Raw genomic sequence first — 16,498 nt, forward strand, 5'->3', positions numbered from 1 at the left:
CAGACAGACGCTGAGACACACACACACTCAGACAGACTGAGACAGACAGACAGACACTGAGACACACACACTCGGACGGACGGACGCTATTTCCCGGGGGTTGGGTCTCGTTTTCAACGCTGTGTTTACATCAGCAATCTTCCCATCTGACAAATAAAAGCGTGAATATTTTTCAAACTGTACCGAGGACTTTTTCATCTCCCGTCACCTCAGCCCCCCCCCCCCCCCCCCCCCCCCCCCCCCCGAGAGAAGACGACACTGAGAGTGGCAGGAAGCTGTGTAAAAGAATCTCAGTGTTTGACGATTAGATTCGTTTTCTTTCATTAAGTATCTGGGGGCGTGCGATTCGGCGTGTTGCCAAGGGAACGTTGCTCGGGGGGGGGGGGGGGGGGGCTTGGCAGGTTTACAGAACCCGGGGTGTCGCTGGAGAACCGAACCCAGAACCCAGATCCGCTCGGAACATCCCAAACAACCTAGAATAGTAACAACTAGAAAATCTAATTAAATGGTTAACGAGAGCCCTTCAAAGGCAGGCAGGCAGGCAGGCAGAGAGGCAGGCTCGCAGGCAGAGAGGCAGGCAGGCTCGCAGGCAGAGAGGCAGGCAGGCTCGCAGGCAGAGAGGCAGGCAGGCTCGCAGGCAGAGAGGCAGGCAGGCAGGCAGGCAGGCAGGCAGGCAGGCAGGCAGGCAGGCAGGCAGGCAGGCAGGCTGGCAGAGAGGCAGGCAGGCTGGCAGGCAGAGAGGCAGGCAGGCTGGCAGGCAGAGAGGCTGGCAGGCTGGCCCGCGTTCTCTTGTTTGAAGCTCATCACTGAACACCTCGTTCCCACGCGGGCCGCAGTCCTGCCTCGGATCGGCCATGTTCACAGCGATGAGCCTGTGCTGCTTTCGCTGCGAGTTCAGGAGCCACGACAGCGCCACCTAGCGCACAGCTCGGGTATTGCCGGCGATCCACAGTGCCCCATCACTAGGGGGCCCTTCTATAGAGGCGCTGGCTGTGCTGCAGCTGCACTGAGGTGTTTAAGTGATTTGTACTGTGGTACCACAGCCAGCGCTCTGGAGCTAAAGAACTACACCTCCCAGCATCCCTCGCCACGGCCCGCTGGGCGCAGAGGCATGCTGGGAGCTGTAGTCCTATAGCCAGGGGCCGTCCCGATTCACAATAACCAGGGCAGAGCAGCTCGTGAGCTCAACAGCCAAAGCAGCGCACACTTAGGAATTTAAAAATAAAATCGAGCTGCGTTTGAAGTAACTGCGATACAGTCAGAGCCATTGCAAAAGGATTAATAAGGCAAAGGGGTCTTATATATATATATATATATATATATATATATATATATATATATATATAGACTGAGAGAGCAGGCAGTCTGGGGTGGATTAGTAGCATGTCCTCTTGGTCCATTCCCCCGGGGCGGGGTTTAAGGGGCACCCCCCCCATATGGCTTGGAAGAAGCGCTTCTTGTATATTGTCTCTATAGAGCCCAGCTCTGACTGTCAATAATAAAGAATACAAAATAATAATAATAATAAAAGGGTTTTTTTTTTTAAAAGCATCTTTGTCTGTGGTGTATTTCTTTTATATACATATATATAGAGAGAGAGAGAGGGGGGAGAGATCCTGTTAATAAAGCTAATAAGAGGTGAGAGAATGGATTTTAAAGATGGTCAGCGCTCCTTTAAAGGGAGGGGTCAGTGATCCTGTTAACAAAGCCAGTAAGGAAACCGGTTATAAATACCGTGATGGTGAACGCACTGTCGGGAGGCAGGGCTGAGGATTGCGTGTCATCTGAATATACTCTCTGATTCAGACACAGTGTGTGTCTCACACAAACACAAACACTGAGATACATACAGTGACACACAAACACTGAGACACATACAGTGACACACACAGACACACATAAACACTGAGACACACACAGTGACACACACAGACACACATAAACACTGAGACACACACAGTGACACACACAGACACACATAAACACTGAGACACACACAGTGACACACACAGACACACTGAGACACACACAGTGACACACACACACGCACGGGTTTGTGTTCCTGTGCATGTGGGCTCTTCTCATTGACTCTCTCTGTATTTTTTATATTTCTAACTCCAGTCAGATGAAACTCACAGGCTGATACTCCACAACAAACCAGATCTTTGTTAAAGGCAGGTTCGGTTCTTAAAAAGCTCTTTTACAGAGTGGGGGTGTCCCCCCCCCCCAGCAAAAGCTCTTTTACAGAGTGGAGGTGTCCCCCCCCCCAGCAAAAGCTCTTTTACAGAGTGGGGGTGTCCCAGAGTGGGGGTGCCCCCCCCAGCAAAAGCTCCTTTACAGAGTGGGGGTGTCCCCCCCTCCCAGCAAAAGCTCCTTTACAGAGTGGGGGTGTCCCCACAGCTGCGTTTTCACAGGAGTTAATATCACCCCCCACTCCCACTCCCACGCCCACGCCCACTCTCCTGTTGCATCACATGACTTGGGAACACGTCACCCTGCGTGAGGGCAAGCGTCGCTGACGTCACGGGGAGCAGCACGCACAAGCAGGAAGCCTGAGGAGGAAACTAATCAGAAAAATAAACCAGAAAATCAAACAGAGAAATAATAAAAATAAAGACACGACGAGCCCGAGAAACCTCTCCGAAACAACCTGGCAGGTGAGAAGCTTGCTCTTATATCCCAGCAAAACACAGCGTGCTTCAGCAATCCCAGCAATAATAATACCAACAATACCAGCAATAATAATACTAATAGCAGCGTGTAACCACTGATTGTCTTTGTGTTCCTGGGTAGTAAGTGTTATTTCCTAATTGCTTATGCCTCAAAAGTATAGAAAATGGCTTTTATTCCCCCACAGACTTTGCTTTTGTGACCAGGACAGTGATATTTTGAAATTTACCTATTTCCAATGAGAAAACGAGTGAATTTGTGGCTCTTCGTTCACATAAAGTCAGAAAAAAACAACATATGAATCCAAATTAACATGTATTTATACTAAAGTAATACAAAGATGACTACAAAAGATTTAGAAGTGAGTGGTTTTTCGAGATTTACGATTATACTGTAAATACGAAATATCACTGTCCTGGTCACAAAAGCAAAGTTTGTGGGGAATAATAGCCATTTTCTATACTTTTGAGGCATAAGCAATTAGGAAATAACACTTACTACCCAGGAACAAAAACTGTGTTACACAGTAATAATAATATAATAATAATAATAATAATAATAATAATAATATAAAACCCAGTTATTCTGACCCGATCCGATCCCGGGGCTGCTCCCAATGCTGTAATATACCAGCAAAACACATAATAATCGCAATTATAATAATAATAATAATAATAATTAATCGCAATTAATAATAATAATAATAAGAAGAAGAGCTCAGCCAGTTCAGGCTCGAAAGCCGGGTTGTGGGATCAGTTATTAATAACAGAGACGCGTGTGTGTGTGTCTTTAAACCCTAAAAACACACATTTCAGGAGGAGATGCGACACGGGTTATCAAACATGCATCTCTCTCCTCCTCTTTCTCCCCTCTCTCCTCCTCTCTCTCTCCCCCCTCTCTCTCCTCTCTCTCCTCCCCCCTCTCTCTCTCCCCCCCTCTCTCTCTCCAGTCTGACCCCCCTGTCCCCCTGTCCCGTGTCTCTCTCTCTCTCTCTCTCCAGTCTCCCCCCCTGTCCCCCTGTCCCGTGTCTCTCTCTCTCTCCAGTCTGACCCCCCTGTCCCCCTGTCCCGTGTCTCTCTCCAGGGCAGTCATGGACTTCTTGTTTGGAAAGAGGAAGACCCCGGAGGAGATGCTGAGGCAGAACCAGCGAGCGCTGACCAGAGCCATGCGAGACTTGGATAGGGAGAGGCAGAGACTGGAGCAGCAGGAGAAGAAGATCATCGCCGACATCAAGAAGATGGCCAAGCAGGGCCAGATGGTGAGACCCTGAACCAGGACTGGATCACACCGCTGCGCAGCGGGAGAGACCGGACTGCACCCTGACCGAGATCCACAGGGAGGGGAATCAGACTCCCACTGCACAGCACTGTCACCCAGTCCAGGCTTCACTGGCATCAGCCCCCAGTGTGTCTAGCTAACAAGCTCAGGTGTGTCTGATTATTAAACTCCTAGTGAAAGCAGGACTGGATCACACCGCTGTGCAGCGGGAGTCTGATTATTAAACTCCTAGTGAAAGCAGGACTGGATCACACCGCTGTGCAGCGGGAGTCTGATTATTAAACTCCTAGTGAAAGCAGGACTGGATCACACTGCTGTGCAGCGGGAGTCTGATTATTAAACTCCTAGTGAAAGCAGGACTGGATCACACTGCTGTGCTCTGATTATTAAACTCCTAGTGAAAGCAGGACTGGATCACACTGCTGTGCAGCGGGAGTCTGATTATTAAACTCCTAGTGAAAGCAGGACTGGATCACACCGCTGTGCAGCGGGAGTCTGATTATTAAACTCCTAGTGAAAGCAGGACTGGATCACACTGCTGTGCAGCGGGAGTCTGATTATTAAACTCCTAGTGAAAGCAGGACTGGATCACACTGCTGTGCAGCGGGAGTCTGATTATTAAACTCCTAGTGAAAGCAGGACTGGATCACACTGCTGTGCAGCGGGAGTCTGATTATTAAACTCCTAGTGAAAGCAGGACAGGACTGGATCAGCAGTCTGATTATTAAACTCCTAGCTGTGCAGCAGCGGGAGTCTGATTATTAAACTCCTAGTGAAAGCAGGACTGGATCACACTGCTGTGCAGCGGGAGTCTGATTATTAAACTCCTAGCAGGACTGGATCACACTGATGTGCAGCGGGAGTCTGACTCCTAGTGAAAGCAGGACTGGATCACACCGCTGTGCAGCGGGAGTCTGATTATTAAACTCCTAGTGAAAGCAGGACTGGATCACACTGCTGTGCAGCGGGAGTCTGATTATTAAACTCCTAGTGAAAGCAGGACTGGATCACACCGCTGTGCAGCGGGAGTCTGATTATTAAACTCCTAGTGAAAGCAGGACTGGATCACACTGCTGTGCAGCAGTCTGATTATTAAACTCCTAGGAAAGCAGGACTGGATCACACCGCTGTGCAGCGGGAGTCTGATTATTAAACTCCTAGTGAAAGCAGGACTGGATCACACCGCTGTGCAGCGGGAGTCTGATTATTAAACTCCTAGTGAAAGCAGGACTGGATCACACCGCTGTGCAGCGGGAGTCTGATTATTAAACTCCTAGTGAAAGCAGGACTGGATCACACCGCTGTGCAGCGGGAGTCTGATTATTAAACTCCTAGTGAAAGCAGGACTGGATCACACCGCTGTGCAGCGGGAGTCTGATTCCCAGCCCTGTTGTGTAGGTGCCCTTCAGTTTGAGAATAGCGCTGATGAAGATCTTGAGCACGTTTCGCTGCAGAGGGACAGATAGACAGTGGAAACCAGTTATCCCATTGATCGGTCTGTACTGGTAGAACGCACTTCGCCTCAGCGAAGGAGTCTCGGGGCTCTGTTATATAACTGATCTGATTTCACAGGAACGACTCGACCGCGCCGCGAAGCGTCTCGCGTGTCGAACCAAGTCAGGGCCTCTCAATGGAGATTTGTTATATTGGGGTTTCTTTTTTTAAATAAAAAGTGATGCTAGTGTGTGTTGTAATAAATCAGACCTCTACTGCAAAATATTCAAGACATAACACAGTGAAAAACTGAACCTCCTCTCTCTCTCCTCCTTTCCCCTCTCCCCCTATCCCCATCCCCCTCCTCTGCCTTCTCCTCTCCCATCCCCTCTACCCATCTCCTCTACCCTCCATCTCTCCTCTTCCCTCTCCTCTCCCCGCCCCAGAGAGGAGGGGGAGGGGGAAGAATTATCTATCTCCCTTCTCTCCCCTCCTAGTCAGGGAGGAGATGAGTGATCCTCTCAGGGAGAGGAGCGGGAGGAGGGGGGAGAGGAGAGGGAGAGGAGGGGGGAGAGAAGGCGCGGGGGGAGAGGGAGGGGCCTCTCTCCTCTCTCTCTCCTCCTCTCTCTCCCCCCTCTCCCCTCCTCTCCCAGGACGCAGTGAAGATCATGGCGAAGGATCTGGTGCGCACACGGCACTACGTGAAGAAGTTCATCATGATGAGAGCCAACATCCAGGCCGTGTCTCTGAAGATCCAGACCCTGAAATCAAACAACAGCATGGCACAGGCCATGAAGGGCGTGACCAAAGCAATGGGCACCATGAACAGACAGGTGAGCAAAGAGACAGGGAGCGAAGAGAGAGGGGAACAAAGAGAGAGGGGAGCAAAGAGACAGGAGAGCAGAGAGACAGGGGAGCAGTGTGATTCAGTCTGTGTGTTATTCTCTCTCTGTGTGATTCAGTCTCTGTGTGACTGTCTCTCTCTGTGTGTGATTCAGTCTCTGTGTGATTCAGTCTCTCTGTGTGTGATTCAGTCTCTCTGTGTGTTATTCTCTCTCTGTGTGATTCAGTCTCTCTGTGTGTGATTCAGTCTCTCTGTGTGTGATTCAGTCTCTGTGTGATTCAGTCTCTCTCTGTGTGTGATTCAGTCTCTCTGTGTGTGATTCAGTCTCTCTCTGTGTGATTCAGTCTCTCTGTGTGTGATTCAGTCTCTCTCTGTGTGTGATTCAGTCTCTCTGTGATTCAGTCTCTCTCTGTGTGATTCAGTCTCTCTCTGTGTGATTCAGTCTCTCTCTCTCTCTGTGATTCAGTCTCTCTGTGTGGGATTCAGTCTCTCTGTGTGTGATTCAGTCTCTCTGTGATTCAGTCTCTCTCTGTCGTTGCTGCAGCTCAAGCTTCCTCAGATTCAGAAGATAATGATGGAGTTTGAGAAGCAGGCTGAGATCATGGATATGAAGGAGGAGATGATGAACGATGCCATCGACGACGCCATGGGAGACGAGGATGACGAGGAGGAGAGGTGAGAGGGGAGGAAGGAGCGCTCTCCGGGGTATTCGAGGGCGTGAAGCCCGTTTCTGTGGCAGCTTGCTGGGTTACAGTGCAGTCACAAAACAGGTGAAACACAGAGTTTCATTTCATCCTCTCCCTCTCTCTCTCTCTCTCTCCTCAGCGATGCGGTCGTTTCTCAAGTCCTGGATGAGCTGGGACTGACCCTCACTGACGAACTCTCCAGTAAGTGTGTGTGTGTCTCTGGTTCTTGTCCAGTCCAGCGTTGTGTGTGTGTGTGTGTGTGTGTGTGTGTGTGTGTGTGTGTGTGTGTGTCTCTGGTTCTTGTCCAGTCCAGCGTTGTGTGTGTGTGTGTGTCTCTGGTTCTTGTCCAGTCCAGCGTGGTCTCCTGTATTCACAGCACTCTGACTTCACTGTGACCTCTCTGCTTGCCTCTAGACCTCCCGTCCACCGGGGGCAAACTCTCAGTGCAGACCGGGAAGAAAGCAGAGCCGACGCCAACCCTGGCAGATGCCGACGCCGATCTGGAGGAGAGACTGAACAACCTGAGAAGAGACTGAGAGAGAGGGAGAGGGAGGGGGGTGGAGAACTGGATCGGGAGAGAGGGAGGGGGGTGGAGAACTGGATCGGGAGAGAGGGAGGGGGGTGGAGAACTGGATCGGGAGAGAGGGAGGGGGGTGGAGAACTGGATCGGGAGAGAGGGAGGGGGGTGGAGAACTGGATCGGGAGAGAGGGAGGGGGGTGGAGAACTGGATCGGGAGAGAGGGAGGGGGGTGGAGAACTGGATCGGGAGAGAGGGAGGGGGGTGGAGAACTGGATCGGGAGAGAGGGAGGGGGGTGGAGAACTGGATCGGGAGAGAGGGAGGGGGGTGGAGAACTGGATCGGGAGAGAGGGAGGGGGGTGGAGAACTGGATCGGGAGAGAGGGAGGGGGGTGGAGAACTGGAGCGGGAGAGAGGGAGGGGGGTAGCGAACTGGAGGGGATTTGAATTGCACCCCCTCTATATAGAATGAACTCCCTCAGCTTCATAGAGTCCAGTGAAAGCTGCTGAATATTGAATTGCACCCCCTCTATATAGAATGAACTCCCTCAGCTTCATAGAGTCCAGTGAAAGCTGCTGAATAATGTTCCCTTGTTAACATATTGAATTGCACCCCCTCTATATAGAATGAACTCCCTCAGCTTCATAGAGTCCAGTGAAAGCTGCTGAATAATGTTCCCTTGTTCTCATATTGAATTGCACCCCCTCTATATAGAATGAACTCCCTCAGCTTCATAGAGTCCAGTGAAAGCTGCTGAATAATGTTCCCTTGTTAACATATTGAATTGCACCCCCTCTATATAGAATGAACTCCCTCAGCTTCATAGAGTCCAGTGAAAGCTGCTGAATAATGTTCCCTTGTTAACATATTGAATTGCACCCCCTCTATATAGAATGAACTCCCTCAGCTTCATAGAGTCCAGTGAAAGCTGCTGAATAATGTTCCCTTGTTCTCATATTGAATTGCACCCCCTCTATATAGAATGAACTCCCTCAGCTTCATAGAGTCCAGTGAAAGCTGCTGAATAATGTTCCCTTGTTAACATATTGAATTGAATGCACCCCCTCTATATAGAATGAACTCCCTCAGCTTCATAGAGTCCAGTGAAAGCTGCTGAATAATGTTCCCTTGTTAACATATTGAATTGCACCCCCTCTATATAGAATGAACTCCCTCAGCTTCATAGAGTCCAGTGAAAGCTGCTGAATAATGTTCCCTTGTTAACATATTGAATTGCACCCCCTCTACATAGGATGAACTCCCTCAGCTTCATAGAGTCCAGTGAAAGCTGCTGAATTTCTCAGCTCCTGAAAACAGAACGCTAATGCGTGTGTGTGCGTCTCCCACGCACGCACACAATTGCACACACTTATTGAGTGAACTATGTTGCTGGGCTTGGGCTGTAGCTTCAGGTGTGATATTTCTTTCCTATATGGTGTGCATCTCAGCTCTGTAGCAGCGCTGGTTCCTAATCGCAGGGCAGAATGCGTTGGGGGCTTGTTTTGGGGGGGGGGGGATCGCACGCAACACACAGCTTATTGTAGAGCTGTGAGCTGAATGGATTTTAAAGATGGGCAGCGCTTTTTTTAACATTCCAACTGTCCCCGTTCTGTCCGTTATTCCCTCAGCTTCTTAGGTTGTGGGGGCTTGAAAAAGGGGGGGGGGGTCTTGTTAAAGCACAGATTTAAAACTGGGCTGTTAGAATTTTTTTTTTTTTTCCCCAATAAAATTTCTTAGGTTTATTTTGAGTTTCTCTGTCCTATCATTAAGTCCTTTTATTTAAAAAAAAGATTCTCCACTTTACCGTCTGTCCGTGTGACCTACAGAACAGGAAGTGACACGGCACACAGTAGCAGCTCCATAGTTAATTTTAACTGAAACATCTAAAGGGAGGGGGATCCTGTTAATAAAGCCAGTAAGAGGCGAGAGAAGGGATTTTAAAGATGGTCAGCGCTCCTTTAAAGGGAGGGGCCAGTGATCCTGTTAATAAAGCTAATAAGAGGTGAGAGAATGGATTTTAAAGATGGTCAGCGCTCCTTTAAAGGGAGGGGCCAGCGATCCTGTTAATAAAGCTAATAAGAGGTGAGAGAATGGATTTTAAAGATGGTCAGCGCTCCTTTAAAGGGAGGGGCCAGTGATCCTGTTAATAAAGCTAATAAGAGGTGAGAGAATGGATTTTAAAGATGGTCAGCGCTCCTTTAAAGGGAGGGGCCAGTGATCCTGTTAATAAAGCTAATAAGAGGTGAGAGAATGGATTTTAAAGATGGTCAGCGCTCCTTTAAAGGGAGGGGCCAGTGATCCTGTTAATAAAGCTAATAAGAGGTGAGAGAATATTTTAAAGATGGTCAGCGCTCCTTTAAAGAGGGGCCAGTTTGTTAATAAAGCTCTGATCCTATCCTTAAAGTGATCCTTTTAAAGCTAATAAGAGGTAGAAAAAAAAGATTCTCCACTTTACCGTCTGTCCGTGTGACCTACAGAACAGGAAGTGACACGGCACACAGTAATAAAGCAATAAGAGGTGAGAGAATGGATTTTAAAGATGGTCAGCATCCTTTAAAGGGAGGGGTCAGTGATCCTGTTAATAAAGCTAATAAGAGGTGAGAGAATGGATTTTAAAGATGGTCAGCGCTCCTTTAAAGGGAGGGGCCAGTGATCCTGTTAATAAAGCTAATAAGAGGTGAGAGAATGGATTTTAAAGATGGTCAGCGCTCCTTTAAAGGGAGGGGCCAGTGATCCTGTTAATAAAGCTAATAAGAGGTGAGAGAATGGATTTTAAAGATGGTCAGCGCTCCTTTAAAGGGAGGGGCCAGTGATCCTGTTAATAAAGCTAATAAGAGGTGAGAGAATGGATTTTAAAGATGGTCAGCGCTCCTTTAAAGGGAGGGGCCAGTGATCCTGTTAATAAAGCCAGTAAGAGGCGAGAGAAGGGATTTCGAGGTTTGCAGTGACAGTGTGCGCACTCAATAAAATGACAAGCAGCTCCATTCCGTGGTGTTTCAGGAAATCGTTTTATTGAACACAGCTTGTGAGCAGCGCTTACAAAAAAGAAGACGTCTGTGTGAAGAACTCAGTAACTCGCCGAACCGCAGAACATGCAGATTCTAGCGTGTGTTACAGATTACAATGATTATTATATATATATAAAAAAAACAAGTCAGTAATTTACAGATTTTAACCCAGAAAACAACCCGAGCTTTACAATCGATCATTTGTACTTATGAAGTGTCGAGATATCACAGGGGGGAGTGTCCCCCCCTCACAGACCCATGGGGGGTTACACCCCCCCCCCCCCCCCCCCCCCCCCCCCCCCTCACCCCTCCTCAGTGGACTGCTCGACGTCGACGAGAGTCACTGACGAGCTCGTCTAAAACACCTGCAGATGCTGCTTCAGCGTCTAGCCCCCCCGAGATCGGGGGGGGCTTCGGGCCGGGGTCTCCCGGCCCCTCCCCCCCAGTCTGGCCCCTCCCCACAGAAGTTTGGGGGTCGCGAGGAAGCCCCGGGTCGGCTTTTTCGGGACCGCAAAAACGCGAGGGGCCGTCGCAGCCCGGGGGAGGTCATATTTGTGGACGGAGGGACGGTACCGGCACGGGGGGGGGGAGGCCCCCTTGAGGGGGCTCCTCTCCAGGAGGACGAGGGGAGGGGAGGAGGAGAGGAGGGCGCTCCCCTCCCTCCTCCTTCCCCCCGCTCCGCCTCTCCTGCAGCAGCACGGCCAGCCTGTGTCGGAGCCTCAGCTCCCTGCGGCGGGCGGCTGCCAGCTGCCTGTGGGCTCGTTCCAGCCCCTCGCGGGCCGCCTCGGCACGGGCTCTCCAGCACAGTGGGCTCTGCACCCCGTAGCTGTGCTCCCGGGCGATGTAGGAGCCGGGAGGGGGGGGCAGGCGGGCCATGTAGATCGAGGGAGAGGCTGGACGGGCAGGCTCCTCCCCCTCCCCCTCCCCCTCCTCATCTTCTGGCAGCAAGCTCGTTCTGGGTCGGGGGCGCGACCGAGGAGGGGGACCCCAAGACGAGATTGGGGCGGGGGGCGTAGCCCCCGCAGGGGGACGACCCAAGACGAGACCGGGGCGGGGGTGTAGCCGGGGAGGGGGACGACCCCGAGACCGGGGCGGGGGCTCTGGGGGGCCCCCGCGGAGGACGACGGAGACCCTTCAGGGCCTCTCCTTCGGCCCTCGTAGGACCGCTACCCTGTGACCTGGCCCCTCGGGCCGACGCCGGGAGACCCCGTAGACCCTAGGTCCTCTCCGGGGCCACCCTCCTGCTGCCTCTAATAAGTCCCGCCCCTCGTAGGAAGCCGGCTCTTTCTGTGATTGGTGGAAGGTCTCTCGGTTCTCCCGGCTGCTGCTCTGGGGCATCTGGGATCCAGCCTCCCTCAGGCCCTGCCCCCCCTCCTTCCTCCTCCTCCTCCTCTCTCTCTCCTCCTCTCTCTCCCCCTCTCTCACCATACCCCTGGCTCTGGGTTGAGAGAGGCTCTATTGCTGAGCTTGGAGAACGAGGTTTTCCAGGGTGAGGAGAGGGCTGAGAGAAATCTAGGGGGATGATCTGGGTCAGGCAGACTCTCCTCTCTCTCTCTCCTCTCTCTCTCTCTCTCTCCTCTCTCTGTGGTAGCCAGGCTGGTGTGTCTCTCTCTCTCTCTCTCTCTCTCCTCCTCTCTCTCTCTCCTCTCTCCCTCTCTGTGGTAGCTCCTCTCTCTCTCTCTCCTCTCCCTCTCTGTCTCCAGGCTCTCTCTCCCCTCTCTCTCTCTCTCTCCTCCTACCTCTCTGTGTTCTCCTCTCCTCTCACACTCCTCTCCTCTCTACCTCTATACCAACTCTCTGTGGTTAGCAGGAGGATGTGTGTCACCCTCTCTGTGGTAGAGAGGTAGGGTGTGTGTTGAGAGAGGGAGGCTCCCTCTCACATCCTCGACCTGTGGAGCCAGCTGGTGGTTGGTCATCTCTCTCTCCATCTCTCTCCTCTCACCTCTCTGGGAAGAGCTCTGGTCTCACACACTCTCTCTCTCCTCTCTCCTCTCTCCTCTCTCCAGGCTCTCTCTCTCTCTCTCTCTCCTCTCTCAACCATTCGGGGTAGGGGGTGGTCTCTGGGAGAGTCTCTATCCTCTCCTCCTACCTATCTCTCACCCTCTCTGTGGTAGCCAGGAGGTGTGTCTCTCTCCTACCTCATCCGACTCACCCTCTCTGTGGTAGCCAGGCTGGTGTGTCTCTCTCCTCTCCTCTCTACTCTCCTCTCACCCTCTCTGTGGTAGCAGGCTGGTGTGTCCTCCCTCTCTGTCTCCTCTCTCTCTCTCTCCTCTCCCCCTCTCTGTGGTAGCCAGGCTGGTGTGTCTCTCTCCTCTCCTCTCTCTCTCTATCTCATCACCTCACCCTCTCTGTGGGTAGCCAGGCTGGTGGCTCCGTGTGTCTCTAGACTCCTCGGTCCTCTCTCCTCTCACCCTCTCTGTGGTAGCCAGGCTGGTGTGTGTCTTCACCATCTCTATCTCTCTCTAGTCTCTCTCTCTCACCCTCTCTGTGCGTCCCAGGCTGGTCTGGATCTATCCCTCTCCTCTCCTCTCACCCAGTCTCTCTCTCTCTCTCTCTCTCTCTCTCTCCTCTCACCCTCTCTGTGGTAGCCAGGCTGGTGTGTCTCTCTCCTCTCCTCTCTCTCTCCTCTCACCCTCTCTGTGGTAGCCAGGCTGGTGTGTCTCTCTCCTCTCCTCTCCTCTTGCTTGCTCTCTTGCTGCGGGCTGCTCGTCTCAGTTTGGAGAATGGTTCAAAGATTGTGGGCAGGGCTTCGTCCTTCAGTCTGTGGTATCCACTGGGGGGGGGGGGGGGGGGGGGGGGGGGGGGGGGGGGGGGGGGGGTACAATACTAAATAGCAATTCTACAATGCACACGCACACACGCACACACACACACACACGCGCTCTGTGTTACCTGGTCCCCACCAGCTCGAAGCAGTCCTTGCTGAAGTGTTTGGAGCAGAAGTAGATGAACTGGGACTGTGGATCCCACATGCCGTTCCCCTGAGGGTCCGTGCGACGACAGCTCAAGAGCCACAGTGTGCGCCGTGGATTACCACGCTTCGGTAACCTAGGAAACACAGGAACCACTGACGAGCACGCACACACACACACACACAGCCACAAAGAGAGAGGCTCGCTCCCTCTCCCCTCTCCTTCCTCCCCTCTCCTCTCACTCCCTAGAGAGGGAGGGTAGGGTCCTCTCCTCTCTCCCCTCTCTCTCCTCTCCTCATCTCTCTCTCTCTCCTCTCTCCTCCCCTCTCCTCTCTCCCCCCTCTCCTCTCTCTTCTCTCTCTCTCTCTCTCTCCTCTCCCTCTCCCTCCTCCCTCTCTCTCCCTCTCCCCTCTCTCTCCTCTCCCTCTCCTCTCTCTCTCTCCTCTCTCTCTCTCTCTCTCCTCCCCTCTCTCTCTCTCCCCTCTCCTCTCTCTCTCTCTCTCTCTCTCTCACCTGTGGAAGGTTGTTCCTCCTCTCCTGGTTTCTCGGGTGTCTCTGGATTTGCACCCCGCAGCTAGCCTGTCTCGGCATCCTGAAACAAAACCATCCAACTCTTTCAATGCCTGTCAATCACCCGATTCTCAAACTATCCTGTGCGGAGATCAGAAACAAAACCACCCGACTCTTTCAATGCCTGTCAATCACCCGATTCTCAAACTATCCTGTGCGGAGATCAGAAACAAAACCACCCGACTCTTTCAATGCCTGTCAATCACCCGATTCTCAAACTATCCTGTGCGGAGATCAGAAACAAAACCACCCGACTCTTTCAATGCCTGTCAATCACCCGATTCTCAAACTATCCTGTGCGGAGATCAGAAACAAAACCACCCGACTCTTTCAATGCCTGTCAATCACCCGATTCTCAAACTATCCTGTGCGGAGATCAGAAACAAAACCACCCGACTCTTTCAATGCCTGTCAATCACCCGATTCTCAAACTATCCTGTGCGGAGATCAGAAACAAAACCACCCGACTCTTTCAATGCCTGTCAATCACCCGATTCTCAAACTATCCTGTGCGGAGATCAGAAACAAAACCACCCGACTCTTTCAATGCCTGTCAATCACCCGATTCTCAAACTATCCTGTGCGGAGATCAGAAACAAAACCACCCGACTCTTTCAATGCCTGTCAATCACCCGATTCTCAAACTATCCTGTGCGGAGATCAGAAACAAAACCACCCGACTCTTTCAATGCCTGTCAATCACCCGATTCTCAAACTATCCTGTGCGGAGATCAGAAACAAAACCACCCGACTCTTTCAATGCCTGTCAATCACCCGATTCTCAAACTATCCTGTGCGGAGATCAGAAACAAAACCACCCGACTCTTTCAATGCCTGTCAATCACCCGATTCTCAAACTATCCTGTGCGGAGATCAGAAACAAAACCACCCGACTCTTTCAATGCCTGTCAATCACCCGATTCTCAAACTATCCTGTGCGGAGATCAGAAACAAAACCACCCGACTCTTTCAATGCCTGTCAATCACCCGATTCTCAAACTATCCTGTGCGGAGATCAGAAACAAAACCACCCGACTCTTTCAATGCCTGTCAATCACCCGATTCTCAAACTATCCTGTGCGGAGATCAGAAACAAAACCACCCGACTCTTTCAATGCCTGTCAATCACCCGATTCTCAAACTATCCTGTGCGGAGATCAGAAACAAAACCACCCGACTCTTTCAATGCCTGTCAATCACCCGAATCTCAAACTATCCTGTGCGGAGATCAGAAACAAAACCACCCGACTCTTTCAATGCCTGTCAATCACCCGATTCTCAAACTATCCTGTGCGGAGATCAGAAACAAAACCACCCGACTCTTTCAATGCCTGTCAATCACCCGATTCTCAAACTATCCTGTGCGGAGATCAGAAACAAAACCACCCGACTCTTTCAATGCCTGTCAATCACCCGATTCTCAAACTATCCTGTGCGGAGATCAGAAACAAAACCACCCGACTCTTTCAATGCCTGTCAATCACCCGATTCTCAAACTATCCTGTGCGGAGATCAGAAACAAAACCACCCGACTCTTTCAATGCCTGTCAATCACCCGATTCTCAAACTATCCTGTGCGGAGATCAGAAACAAAACCACCCGACTCTTTCAATGCCTGTCAATCACCCGATTCTCAAACTATCCTGTGCGGAGATCAGAAACAAAACCACCCGACTCTTTCAATGCCTGTCAATCACCCGATTCTCAAACTATCCTGTGCGGAGATCAGAAACAAAACCACCCGACTCTTTCAATGCCTGTCAATCACCCGATTCTCAAACTATCCTGTGCGGAGATCAGAAACAAAACCACCCGACTCTTTCAATGCCTGTCAATCACCCGATTCTCAAACTATCCTGTGCGGAGATCAGAAACAAAACCACCCGACTCTTTCAATGCCTGTCAATCACCCGATTCTCAAACTATCCTGTGCGGAGATCAGAAACAAAACCACCCGACTCTTTCAATGCCTGTCAATCACCCGATTCTCAAACTATCCTGTGCGGAGATCAGAAACAAAACCACCCGACTCTTTCAATGCCTGTCAATCACCCGATTCTCAAACTATCCTGTGCGGAGATCAGAAACAAAACCACCCGACTCTTTCAATGCCTGTCAATCACCCGATTCTCAAACTATCCTGTGCGGAGATCAGAAACAAAACCACCCGACTCTTTCAATGCCTGTCAATCACCCGATTCTCAAACTATCCTGTGCGGAGATCAGAAACAAAACCACCCGACTCTTTCAATGCCTGTCAATCACCCGATTCTCAAACTATCCTGTGCGGAGATCAGAAACAAAACCACCCGACTCTTTCAATGCCTGTCAATCACCCGATTCTCAAACTATCCTGTGCGGAGATCAGAAACAAAACCACCCGACTCTTTCAATGCCTGTCAATCACCCGATTCTCAAACTATCCTGTGCGGAGATCAGAAACAAAACCACCCGACTCTTTCAATGCCTGTCAATCACCCGATTCTCAAACTATCCTGTGCGGAGATCAGAAACAAAACCACCCGACTCTTTCAATGCCTGTCAATCACCCGATTCTCAAACTATCCTGTGCGGAGAT

The 16,498-nt window shown here is 51.1% G+C and overlaps 2 protein-coding genes across 3 annotated transcripts in view; one reads left to right on the top strand and one right to left on the bottom strand.

The window, feature by feature from the left end:
* The first annotated feature begins 2,504 nt into the window (after positions 1–2,504).
* chmp2a (charged multivesicular body protein 2A) lies at positions 2,505–7,476 on the top strand. 2 transcript variants are annotated; one of them, XM_041237708.1, is made up of 6 exons: positions 2,505–2,657; positions 3,715–3,928; positions 6,036–6,215; positions 6,771–6,901; positions 7,052–7,113; positions 7,327–7,476. In XM_041237708.1, the coding sequence occupies exons 2-6, from the start codon at positions 3,761–3,763 to the stop codon at positions 7,446–7,448; spliced, it is 663 nt and encodes a 220-aa protein (XP_041093642.1). In that variant the 5' UTR covers positions 2,505–2,657; positions 3,715–3,760; the 3' UTR covers positions 7,449–7,476. The 2 variants fall into 2 exon arrangements, with proteins under 2 accessions (XP_041093642.1, XP_041093641.1); XM_041237707.1 differs by having other exon boundaries at positions 2,507–2,657; positions 3,754–3,928; positions 7,327–7,474.
* Positions 7,477–10,750: 3,274 nt separating this feature from the next.
* Positions 10,751–16,498, bottom strand: part of thap7 (THAP domain containing 7) — a gene marked incomplete at its 5' end in the record, with an annotated part of 10,818 nt that continues 5,070 nt past the window's right edge. Inside the window, 6 exons of the mRNA XM_041237516.1 lie at positions 10,751–10,935; positions 11,089–11,538; positions 11,864–11,904; positions 13,071–13,211; positions 13,331–13,486; positions 13,864–13,942. Coding sequence (XP_041093450.1) covers positions 10,751–10,935; positions 11,089–11,538; positions 11,864–11,904; positions 13,071–13,211; positions 13,331–13,486; positions 13,864–13,942 — 1,052 coding nt within the window. The remainder of the gene's footprint in view (positions 10,936–11,088; positions 11,539–11,863; positions 11,905–13,070; positions 13,212–13,330; positions 13,487–13,863; positions 13,943–16,498) is intronic.

Source organism: Polyodon spathula, chromosome 45 (assembly GCF_017654505.1).
Source record: "Polyodon spathula isolate WHYD16114869_AA chromosome 45, ASM1765450v1, whole genome shotgun sequence".
Lineage (NCBI taxonomy): Eukaryota > Metazoa > Chordata > Actinopteri > Acipenseriformes > Polyodontidae > Polyodon > Polyodon spathula.

Coding starts and splice junctions, on each gene's coding strand:
- chmp2a (XM_041237708.1), top strand. CDS start 3,761: ATGGACTTCTTGTTTGGAAAGAGGAAGACCCCGGAGGAGATGCTGAGG. Junction 6,216..6,770: donor TGGGCACCATGAACAGACAG/GTGAGCAAAGAG, acceptor TCGTTGCTGCAG/CTCAAGCTTCCTCAGATTCA. Junction 6,902..7,051: donor GAGGATGACGAGGAGGAGAG/GTGAGAGGGGAG, acceptor CTCTCTCCTCAG/CGATGCGGTCGTTTCTCAAG.